Source organism: Dioscorea cayenensis, chromosome 10 (assembly GCF_009730915.1).
Source record: "Dioscorea cayenensis subsp. rotundata cultivar TDr96_F1 chromosome 10, TDr96_F1_v2_PseudoChromosome.rev07_lg8_w22 25.fasta, whole genome shotgun sequence".
Classification (NCBI taxonomy): domain Eukaryota; kingdom Viridiplantae; phylum Streptophyta; class Magnoliopsida; order Dioscoreales; family Dioscoreaceae; genus Dioscorea; species Dioscorea cayenensis.
In genome coordinates, this window is record NC_052480.1 from 4,397,839 (window position 1) to 4,410,776 (window position 12,938).

Below are 12,938 nucleotides of genomic sequence, written 5' to 3' on the forward strand. Positions count from 1 at the left end.
ACCAAATGAGGAAGAAGAAAAAGAAGAAGAAGAAGAACAAGAACAAGAACAAGAAGAACAAGATATGAGTCTTCTAAACTTTGTTTGAGAAAAAAAGCAAGCAGGAGGCATTGAAAAAACTATGCATAAAGAAAGTTATGATTAGGGCGCATTTTTTTCCACCTTTTGCAAGGGCAAAAAGGAATTTCATATCGTGGACCCACTTCAACTTACCGTGAGGGGTTAAAAGGAATGTAAAAATATAACGGAGATCTGTCAAAGGTGTGCAAAAGTTGGAGGGGGTTTTTGGGAAGTTTTGAAAATCACGAGGGGTGAACAGTAATTTTCCCTAAAATAAAATATAAAAATAAAAAAAAATAAAAAACTAGTTTGGGTTTGTTAAACCACAAAGGGTAATATAGTAACACTGTTGGGAAGCATCTTATGCTTCTTATCGGATTCGGATCGTACTTGTCCGGAACCGGATCCGACTTGATGGCCCCGCAGGATGCTTCCCTGCGGGCTCGGCTGTTTTGTTCTCTTGTAAAACCCTCGCTGTTATCTTCGACCTTGGCGGGATCTCGGATCCAAACTCTAGCTTGCTTCCTCCGATCTATCTGCTTCTAGGGTTTGGTTTCATCTCCATTTCTTGGTTTTTCTTTCGATTTCTGATCCACATTGTGCTGTGATTGCCTTTTTCTCTTGAATTGAAATGATTCGATGGTTCTGATCTTGTTCTTGATATGGTTTTGTTTCTTCAGGTTTTTGATTTCGTGTTGAGGCATGGATTCCCCTGTGGCGCTTTTCAATCACCTCAAGGTTTGGTTCTAGTTCGTCTCTCTGTTTTTCCAAATTCAAAACCTAGTTCGGCCTGTTCTATTTTAATAACTTGTTACTATTTTGCACGGGTTTGCACTGTTTATGAATATAAATTAAGAATTATGCAGTAAAGACACCAACTTTTTATGGTTGAAATTTGCAACCAAATTTTCAGACAGTAGAAGAGTCCTCACTTGATACTGATAGAGTGAACATAATAGAGACTAGCTATTGTGTAAATTGAGCTTTTAGTATGAATTTTGTGGAAGTTTGATAGAAGTAGTTCATGGTTATCTATATTTTTTTTTGTCACATTTATGTGTGGGCGTTTATTAATGAAGCTAATGACCAGCCTGAGTTATACTTAAAATGTTAGATGTATTCAGACACTGCCACAGCAGTCATTTCATATATCGTTCTGCTTGGCCAAAGTGATTGTACAGAGTGAGAAAGTTACCTGTTTCCATAACTGATTGACACCACCTTGTTAGAAATCAGAGGCCATTTTCATCTTTAAGGGGTTAACTTGAAACTTATGCTTCATATCCCTCTTTAAGAATTTGTCCTTGCGTTCTAATTTTTGCATATTGTAACAGTTGGTTGGAGATTTAGATATTTGTAGTTGGTTGGAGATTTAGATATTTGTAACTTTGGGCAAAGTTATAATACTTAATGACAATTCACATGTTATGAGTAGAAAATATCTCTCTCTATCTTATTTTCAGTCAAATCTTTCAGAAGATGCTTTCTAAGGGGAATTTGATGAGCCATATGTTGCCACTAGAAGCTATTGAAAAACTGCCTCATGGCCTACGATCTCTTCTTGTTGTTGTGAACTATTTTACATTTGACATTATGTATTTACTTGTTGCATATGCACAGGCTTCAGATCCTTTTTTCTTACTAGCGGGACCCAATGTTATTGAATCTGAGGAGCATGTTCTGAAAATGGCGAAGCATATTAAAAGCATTACATCTAAGTAAGTAGCTTTGCACTCTGATTATCAATGTTGAAAAATTTGAGTGAAGTTTGCCTTAGTTTTGCTTCTAAATATTGATGTTTGGTTGTTATTGCTAGGCTTGGCATACCACTGGTTTTCAAATCCAGCTTTGACAAAGCAAATCGTACTTCCTCAAAATCATTTCGTGGTCCGGGTTTGGAAGAAGGCTTAAAGGTATGCTGTCATGCTACTGAATATTTCAAGTGCGCTATTTATTCATATTGATTGCTCTAAATTAAACAGATTATTTAAACTGCAGATCCTTGAGAAGGTTAAAATCACATATGACCTTCCCATTGTCACAGACGTTCATGAGAGTCACCAGGTAACTTTCATATTCAGGCTGTGCAGCATAGTCCAAATCTGTAATGGCCTAATGGTTATGGTCAATTCCTTTGTTTTGGTTTTGTTGGTCGATATTGAGTAAAGTAGTATTTAAGGCTATCTAGACAAGTGTAACAGAAGTCGCACACAGCTTATCTAGACTCTAGGGTGGGGATCACTAGTTTGAGGGGTTGGTAAAAATTCGACGTTAAGTATGACTTAAATAAATATATGACTCATTGCTTGGGGAAACCCTTGAAGGGCTATTTCGTAATATAAGACTGGCTTTCTATGTTATTTTTTATTTTTTGTCTTCTTTGCCCTTGATTTTATCAAAAGGGTTGTCTGCTGTACTTTTACATGGTTGTGTTCAAGTCATTTTCTAAGCTCTGATAAAATGACAAAATCTGTTTGATGATGTCATTTATTTCTAGTGTGAAGCTGTTGGGAGAGTTGCCGATATTATTCAAATTCCAGCTTTCCTTTGCCGCCAGGTAAGCTTTGTTTTGCATTTTGGATGTTTCCATTGATTTAAGGAAAACCAAGGTGCTTTATTGATGTGTTATGAAAATTGCTTGCCATAAACTTTTACATTTCTAATTTGGTATTCTACCACTGCAGACTGATCTTCTAGTTGCTGCTGCGAAAACAGGGAAAATTATCAATATTAAGAAAGGACAGTTTTGTGCTCCTTCAGTAAGTTATGAATGAGATGTAATATGTTATTAATTGTAGCCTTTCAAATATTTGAGGGAACCATGCTCTCTGCTATTTGAATGGTCTTTGTGTTTTATTATATTTAGTTAAAGTCTTAAAGATTAAATGTATTGTGAAAAATCCTTTTATTGTCTACCTGCAATTTATGCAAGCATCCCTAAGAGAGAAAGCCCCTTCACTTTTTTCACACTTGTTTTTCACTTTCTCCATTGTTCCTAGGCAATTTTTGCAAATCAATCTACTGTTAGCCATCAATACTAGTTACATTTCCATTTTAATATTTATCAATATTTTTGTGCATAAAAATGGATAGCCATATATTAATGAATGAATGGTTTTCATGACTACATTTGGCAGGTTATGGTAAATTCTGCTGAAAAGGTGAGACTTGCCGGAAACCAAAATGTTATGGTCTGTGAGCGAGGGACCATGTTTGGCTATAGTAAGTAAGTTGCATAAGTTTAATTTATAATATAAATTAACAGCAATTAAAGTCAATCTCATAACATTGATTTGTGTACTATTAAAATGAAGCACTATATAAATTCAGTGCAAAGAAGTATTCTCTGATGGTTAAACCAAGTTATTTAGAAGCCATTATCCCATGAGCTTGACTATAGATTTTTTTTCAATTTCCAGATGATTTAATTGTTGATCCACGCAACTTTGAATGGATGAGGGAAGCAAACTGTCCTGTGGTAAGTATTTGCATTTGTGTGTGTGTGTGTTTAATGTTTTTTAATGTCATTTCCTGAGTAATGGCTATATTTTGAATGCATTTTGTGGTTTCTGCATTGTATGTGTTTGTCAAAAATATAACCATGGCTGAGTTTATTTTAAAATTATATTTTCCCAAGATTAAGAATCATGAAAGACAAAAATTCCAGACCTAGTGTATGGTTCATTCATCTTGCTTACTACCAGTCATATTCAGACAAGGTAAATCATGGAAAAGAGTCGCATTTGAAGAGACACATAAAATGATTGGTTCTAGCTCACTCATTTCAATGAAGGCTTGAAGAAAAATCAAGCTCTTATTGTACATAAAACTGTTAAAGGAGGTAAATTTTTACTGACCTTTGTGTAAAGTACCTAAATTTACAATTAGCATGTTATGATTTTAGCAGTTCTCAAATCTCAGACAAGGTTCTTTTTATTATTGAAATCTGTAAACTTCTTTGTGCTTGCTCAATCCTGGTAAAACACTTCAATTCAACTATTGTTCAGTGATGAAAAAGTGTGGTTGAAAGAGCATGCCTCAACTGTGTCATTATGCCGTAAACCAATTAGAATTTTTGTAGTTACTATAACTCTAGTGGATGCTGAAAAATAAATTTGTATATGATAATAAATATTTGATTTTACTTGGTTTTTTAGCTTAATGTAATTGATCTGTTATGAACAAATTTTTTTTTTTTTTAAAGTGTTAAAGAAGTGGATGGGATTAACTTGCAGATACAATTTGAGCAGACTCTGATATTAATGAGATGCTTTACAAGGAGATGATATAAAATTATACAAGAATAACAATAAGGCATGTGGATTTTTTTAGTTATCTATGTATGATAATATGCATGATACAACAGACTGATATACTTTCTTTAATGCTAAAATATAAGTTGCATTTGATAGAGGTAAGAAAACTAAATTTTCTTGATATTTCTATTTTATTGATTAATGTGTTTCAGAATGTAATTAATACTTTCCACCACAGGTTGCAGATGTTACACACTCACTGCAACAACCTGCTGGGAAGAAGGTGCAAATTTGTACTGCATTCTTTATTTGAATTGAATATAAAATTGCTCAGATTTATACATTATTCTGGTTCATTAGCTCCTATGTGATAGATAGATATAGCAGCCTCTTATGTTAACTCAAGAAAATCACCCTTGGAAAGTAGTGTTTTGTTATTTGTCTAGATGATTCTGTTCTAAATTTGAGTACATCAAGTCTGTGTTTGATGGATGAGTTCATTATGTAACCCTATATTTATAAGCTGGTGAGAGATAAAAATGGAGACCCATATGGCTGAAACCAAGTGAGATTGATACAATAAAAAGAATAAAAATGTGGAACTTAATTTTTAATCCATGGAAGAATCTTTCTTTAGGCTTTTGCCATTTTTTCATTCAATTTGTTCATGAATTAGATTTTCCTTAATTACTGAAATCACGTTATCCATGTATAGAAATGATAAGTGTTTGAATTATTTGTTCAGAGGGCCATCTTTTGGAATTGTTGTGCTCAACTGTGTGCATGTTTCAAGCTTGTCATACAGTTTCTGCTTATCATTCTGAAATGATATTTAAATATTGTAGTTTTACCATCAAGCAGAAGTAGGCAAGTTTTTTTAATGCAAACATGTACACTAAAGTTAGTACAACGGTGTTAAGGGTTTTTGTTCTTCATTCTTCGTCCTTCGTCCTTCTTAAGTCCAAGGAAAAAAGTTTGTTGATCAATTATATTCAATTCTCACCCTGTTAATTGTTTGTTATGTATAGGATCATGGCCTGATGCTTGATAGTGATGATGATGAATAATGGCTTCAGAATAGGATGAAATTGAAGATTTTCATCATTTTCTTTCTTCATGTCCTCTAGTTATGTTTACTTACAAATGACTGACAGTTTTTTTTTCTCATTATTCTGTGGTCATTTGGGCTTAATTGCCAAGTGGTTATGTTTTGAAAGTGTTGCATAAAACTATTTGCAATATTTGTTTTAGTTGGAAGGTGGAGGTGTTGCAAGTGGAGGTTTGCGTGAGCTAATTCCATGTATTGCGAGAACATCTGTTGCAGTAGGAGTTGATGGAATATTCATGGAGGTAAAGCTATTTCTGAAAAATAAAATCTTCATTGGTGAAGCTTTACATGTATATGTATATTAATTTTCATTTAGTTTGAAGCATGGAATAGATATTTTTCTTTGTGTTGCTAAGTATTTTTATGCTTCAAAAGAAAAGATAGTTATAAACAATTATGGGGAAATATTATCAAGTCTCTGCATCTGATAGACTAAAAAATCTTTAAGCCTTGACAATCAATACTCACGCCTCTGGTTTGGGCTGGTATTTATGATATATGCTTATCCACATCTTTTATCAACTTAATTGTGTTGATGCTCAAGATCTATAATAAGTAAATCGACAGAGAATTTTTTCCTTCTTTGAGAGCAAGCTATGTACTCAACAGTAGTTTATTGTCAAGACTCAGTTATGTTCTAGATGGCACTGAAAACCTCAATTTTTGTCTCATAATTTTCTATAGCATTAGTTTCTTTAGTTTCTCCTTGTCTTATTTTCACCTTTATACTCGCTTTGCAAAGCAAGCTACTGTCATTTCTAAGCACAGTCAACAAGCTAAATTTAGCCTAAATGTGGATATCAGTGGAAAGACTTGCCTCCATTAAGATGCTAACACTTATTTTCGATTCATTAGGTACATGATGATCCTCTAAACGCCCCAGTCGATGGCCCCACACAATGGGTGAGTTTCCTTTCTCATTAGTCATATCAATAACTTGATTTTGGCGAACTCTGAGAATCTGCCTAAGAAAATGGTACAAAAGGTCGCAAAGAATTAATTAATCTCCAATCAAGTAAATCAATGTGAGATTTGTTCTTTTGTAGCCTTTGCGCCATTTGGAAGAGTTGCTGGAAGAGCTCATAGCAATAGCTGTAAGCATCTTTTCTTCTCAGTAATCATAATTAAATTATTACTATACTAATCATTTTGAGTTTCTATCTATCCTTTGAAGCATCAATACATAATCTAGTTTTAGATCGCTAACATGAAACTAATATTGTTTGTCAAAGAGGGTAAGCAAGGGAAAGAAACCATTGAAGATCGATTTGACTCCATTTCGTGATTAATGCTTGATATCGATGTTGATCAACCTATCGTTAAGGTGACGCGGAGTTTTGCACTTCTCAGCCCTTGCCTGTATGTTCTTATTTTGCATGTCAGTTATGTTATTCTTGTGTGCTAGTCTATTCGCTTCAGTTGATATTCAGTACCATTTTGGGATCTCCATTTCTTTTATTTTCGGCAATTTGAGCATGTGTTTGTTTGTGATCACATTTTTCTTTATATATATATATATATATATATGCAATGCTTCATTACCAGTTGATTGCAAGTTTTGGAGAATTACAATTTACAGAGGCATGATAACATTTATTTACTTTTGAATATATATTGTTATGGAAATGTCTAAATTGAGAACTGTACCTTCTTCTTTAGTTTTTTCTTTCATTAGGTCTTGTTTAATGTTGGATGGTCACAACCTGTGTTCAGACAGTCAAGTATAATTGGTTAAAAATAGTTTGTAATGGTTTTTTTTTTAACCATCCTTTCCTTTGTTAAAAAATTATTAATAAGTTTCATTAATCAGTGTTAGTACAGTTAATAAAAGCGCTTATATATATATCCATTTCAAGGGTGAAGATCAAGCAATAGATTTATATAAAATATTTTTCTAATATATATATATATATATATATATATATATATAAAAACATATAATTAATTTGTTTATTATTTCTTGGCCTCATCCGAATAAACGGATATGGAGGTATATCAATCATATGGAGGTATACCAATCACAGTGATTTATTTTGATGAGGCCAGTTAAATCACTGTGATTGGTATACCTCCATATCCTGTTTGTCTTTTACTTTGTTGACTATTTTTAAAACAAAAATCAACAACACTGTTTCATCCCACATTCTCCTCAATCCATGATCATTAACACATAAAATATTCTACTTGTTATTATGCATGAAAACTAACGTTCAAAATCATCTGCTTATTTGTAATAACCAACACAAGAAAACACTTGTTAATTCTTTTTTTTTTGTTACCGATTTCAAATTTTAAAAACGTAAAAAAAAAACATTTAACAAAATATTTTTATTTCCAAAAAACACTTGTATCTTTAAAAAAAACTTTTTATGTTTTCGGTTTTTTTTTAAATATTTTCAAAACATACTTCTTTAATTTTAAGGCTAGCGGTGGTGGGCTACTGGTGGCCAATGACGGCATGTTGCCAGACAACCAGTGTGACCAGTTACCGGTGGCAAAGGGCACCACCTAGAGATAAGATAGTCAGCAGTGGCTGCAGGTTGCCAATGGGCCAATGGCGGCGGGTCACCGGTGGCCAGGAGCGGCTAGCACTCAGTGGCTCATTGCTAGGCATTGGTGGGTCATTGGATGCATATATATTTTTATATATTTTTATAATATATATATATACACTTTGTTTACTAATATAAAAATACTTTATAAAAAATATAAAAATAATAAAAATTTTACAATATTTTTAGCTAATAAACTTGTTTTGAGTTTTTTTTGAATAATAGGCGACACTCCTTTTTTATGAATATAAACAGTATCTAACAATACTGGAGCCGTATGTATAATGTATGTACAGTATAAGAACAATATAAATATCCCGGATGTATAATATATATACAGTATAAAAATAATATAAGAATCCCGGGTGAACCGTACGAGAAATCAGTACTATCGAGGAAGTGATTTGAACTCATGACCTCCCCCTTTACACTTTGATGTCATACCATTGAGCTATTCAACATACAATACAACAATCTAAACATGTTTTTGTTTTAGAAAAAATTAGCAATAAAATGAAAAAAAAAACACAAAAAATCTCAAATGAATATAGAAATAATATAGACTTCCAAATAGTGACCGAACTAAGATTTGATGGTGGGGACTGAGACTTAATGGCAAAGTGTAAAAATAAAAACATTATCCAACAAAATAATTATCTGTAATGAAAAATAATGTGATGATATATTGAATACACATATCAATACCGGATAAATTACTACGTTATAACATGTACGTTATTCATTCTCTCTACCACACATGCTATGTTATAACATGTATATAAGTTTAGTTATAATATATTTGGTATCCCACATAATCAATTTATTTATGTTTTTAATTACTATATTTTTTTTATAAAACCACATGATCAACTTAATTTTTTTAAAACCAATTCTTTTATAAATTTTTATTAAAATTTTGAAATCCCATATATTTTTTAAAGTAAAAATGGAATCAATTTAAACTTTTTTTAATTACAAAAATGGTTTATATAAGATTTTTTTATTTTTTATAATTTTTTATTGAAATCTCAATAATTTAAAAACATAAAACAAAAAAAAACACCCACCAGCAGCAGGATTACAACCACTGCACATTTTTGGTATCTTAAAATTTATTTTTATATAAATTTAAGTCTAGAAAACCTAAAGACATTGTTGCTTAAATACTTGGTTACCCTCCACGGTCCTCATTTCTCCGCTTTGATTCCGCCCCTGCTTCCAAAATACCAAATATATATATATAAAAAAATAATTACTTAAAAACATATAAATAAAGTAACAATCAATGAAAATTCAAACCAAAATGTCCTCCTCATAGCTAGATCAACATCCAATCATTAAAGTAGTTTTAATTTCTTGTTATTTTTTATTTTCTTTGATGTTCTTTTTCCTCATTGTTTCTTCTTCATGGTTTCCTCTAATATATTAAATTAGTTTCATGATGACTTTCTTCTTTTTTTTTTGTTTTTTTTTCCCTATCTCCTGTTTTTTTGTTTATTTTTTTCATTTTCAATTTAGAGTCTTAGATAATGAGTGAGAGGAAGAACTTGGCCAAGTTATATATCAAATTAAATTACTCAATGTTATCATTTACACTTGATGTATCATTGATTTGTTGTTTTTGAAGGTGAGATCTGTATGGCATGTTTGGATTGAGTTTGTTATTAAGCAAGCATTTTGTTTTGCTCTCATGTTGTTCATCATCATTAATGCGTTTGATTATTAAATTCATGTGTAGTGTGTGAAATTATATTTAATTAAAAAATATTAAAATAATAAATAATTATAATAAATAAAATAGTTAAAGTTAACTAATTAAATTCAATATTTTATTTTAGATATTTCATAAATATCTATTTGATTATTATATATTTTTATATTTTTTATTTGTATTTCAAATTAAATAAATAAGAAATTAAATAAAGAAACAATTTTGCTAAAATTATAAATTTGTCTTATCGAAAGAGTCCTTCTGCTAAAATATTCTATTCTGGTCTTGTATGAGTTTTGACAAATACAAACAGAAAAAGTGTTGTTATGATTAATAAATAATATATTAAACAACAAAGAAAATATTTGTTTCTACAAACGCTTTAATTAGAACTAGGAGATTGTGGTTTGTAATTAATTCATTGATAGGATTTGCATATATTTCTATTTTTGTAATATTGATTTATCATATTTGGTTTAAATTTATAGAGTACCTTCCAATCATATTCTAATAAAATTTTCTGTATTAATCAAACAAAATAAAATAAAATAAATAAGGTAAAACAAATTTATAAACTATATTCGATATTTTGGAATGGCATGAACCGAGATAAACAATAATCCCTAAATAGATTTAATCCAAAATATAAGACAATAGTCAACCATTGGATAGCCCAATGGTATGACATCAGTAGTGTAAGGGGAGAGTTATGGCTCAAATCTCCCCACACAGATCTTGCTTCTCCTACTATTCATACATCTGCTTAACTCGAATTCTTATATTATTCTCATATCAGTATGCACAAATAAAGCAAAAAAATTTAAGTACAATTGATCTCTTAATTTATTAGTGTGGGATGATGTACAGTCCATTAAAAACTACCAATAACCATTAATAATAATACTATATAAGCTGATAAAAAAGAACAGTTGTTATTCTTGATTTCTTAAAATAAAAGAAATTGATATTCTATTTGTTCAATTATTTAAAAAATAATTATTTTTAAACAATTTTATAAAAAAAAATAATGTTTCTCTCCTAATAAAATATATATATATATATATATAATTTATCAGGAAGCAAGATGTTTCTGTAATAAATTCTGAATTTTTTTTAATTTATATTTTTCCTATTGGTCTTTCAATTTTGATCAAGATATTTAACTTTTTTTTTTAAAAAAAAATTATTATCTTTCAAAAAACAATAGCCCATACCCTATTGCAATGCAAGAAAAAAATTTTCTTTTTTATTTTTTAATTATAACAATGGTTTGTTAATTGTTAGATGAATTAAAATCTTTTTCAAGAACTAATTTATTTATTTTTGTGTGCCTAATGCTGCCATTATAATGTATTTACCATTTTGAATAAATAAAAAAAAAACAATTATCTTTTTATAACAATGAAAGGAGTATAAGCCCATGTGAATGAACCATTATCATAGAAGTCATTGCACCAATCAATTACATGCATTATGGTATCTCCAAAACACTAGACTAGACTTCCAAAATGACTAACGGAAATAATCCACACCTCAATTTACATAAGTTGAAAACCAAAAACTAATATTATGATCAGAAAATCTTTTAAAGAACATGGCAATAGATCATTATACAGTAGAGTTAATTTCTTATTTTAAAAATTTTCTTTTTATGTTATGCATCCTCATTGTTTATTTTTCATGGTTTCCTCCAATATTTTAAATTAGTTTGATGATGAATTTTTATATATATTTCAAATCTTTTGTTCTTGATTTTTTCTTCTTTTAATTTTTAATTTAGAGTATTAGACAATGAGTGAGAGGAAGAACTTGGCTAAGGAAATAAATCAAATTAAATTATTCAGTAATATATCATTAAGTTGTTGTTTATGAAGCTGAAATGTGTATGGCATATTTGGATGAGTTTGTTATTGGGAAAGCATTTGTTGTGCTCTCATTATCAATGCATTTGATCATTAAATTTATGTGAGGTGTGTGATATAATTACTGTTGTTATGTTTAATTAAACAATATTCCCTCTGGTCCTTTTTATTTATCACGTTTTGGAGTTCTTTTTTTGTTTCTTTTTTACTTGTCATATTATAAATTTTGTACAACATTAAATAACTTTTTTTTCAAATTTACTTTTTAATTTAATATACTTGTATAATTTTCAATAAATTATAATCAACTAATCATTAAATTATTACTCCATTTAGTGGAGTTTTAAATAGGGGTAGTTTTGAAAAATAATAGAAATTTTTATAAAATTATAGGTAACTAATTAATTTCAACCAATTTTTTTTTAATTAGTGTGAATTAAGTCAATATAATAAGTAAAAAAGAATGGAGAGAGTAAGAAAAATAAAAGCTTTAACAACAAGGGTAGTGTGGTTTGTAATTAATTTATAATTGAAAGGATTTGCAAAATTTTTTATTTTTTAAGATTGATTTATCATATTAAGTATAGATTTGCATTGGGTACCATTGAATCATATTCTAATAAAATAGTAAAAATTCACCACTAATAGGTCTGTTATGTCATTTCATACTCCACCACTGCATAATTAAAAGTAATATTTCTTATAATAAAATATTTGGTGTATTAATCAAACAAAATAAAAATAAAATAAGGTAAAATAAAATAAATTATACTCAATAATTTAAAAATTGCATGAACCGAAATAAACAATAAAAGACATAAATATATTTAATCTAAAATATAAGGCAATATAAAGAGTTTTTTGTTTTTGCACGAATAATAGCAAAAATTTTAAAATCTCTAAATTTATTATTGTTAACTGATGCCCATTAAAAAGTACCAATAATTAATATTGATAATAAATATCTAAAAAAACAGTTGTTATTTTTTATTTAAAAAAAAGAAATTGATTTTCTATTTGTGTAAATTAATGAAAAAATTAGAAGGCTCACTCACAACAAATTGATTATTTCAAAAATAATTATTTTTATACAATTTTATATATAAAAAAACAGCTCTGCTACTAATTGTCGGATTAGTGAAAATCTTATTCAAGAATTATTTTTTTATGTTTGTAATGTTGTCATTTTAATGTATTAACTATTGTCAATAAATTAAAGAATAATTATTCTTTTCATGAAAATACTTTATGATGGCATGTGAATGGTACCTTAGTCATAATAAAAAGAACATGTATCTATAGATACTATTAAAGTAGATGTATAATCTACTCCCAATTCAAGAAACAAATTTAAATTTTTTTATTGCATTTAAATTTTTATTTATATCA

General features: G+C 29.4%; 1 protein-coding gene across 1 annotated transcript; it reads left to right on the forward strand.

Moving 5' to 3' along the window:
- Window positions 1–470: 470 nt before the first annotated feature.
- On the forward strand, window positions 471–6,913 carry LOC120270014 (2-dehydro-3-deoxyphosphooctonate aldolase). The gene is made up of 14 exons (XM_039277022.1): window positions 471–607; window positions 741–798; window positions 1,681–1,778; window positions 1,877–1,973; window positions 2,059–2,124; window positions 2,558–2,617; window positions 2,745–2,819; window positions 3,198–3,282; window positions 3,480–3,538; window positions 4,555–4,599; window positions 5,568–5,666; window positions 6,280–6,327; window positions 6,471–6,518; window positions 6,657–6,913. Exons 2-14 carry the CDS (start codon window positions 763–765, stop codon window positions 6,711–6,713), a joined length of 873 nt encoding a protein of 290 aa, XP_039132956.1. The 5' UTR covers window positions 471–607; window positions 741–762; the 3' UTR covers window positions 6,714–6,913.
- Window positions 6,914–12,938: the final 6,025 nt, after the last annotated feature.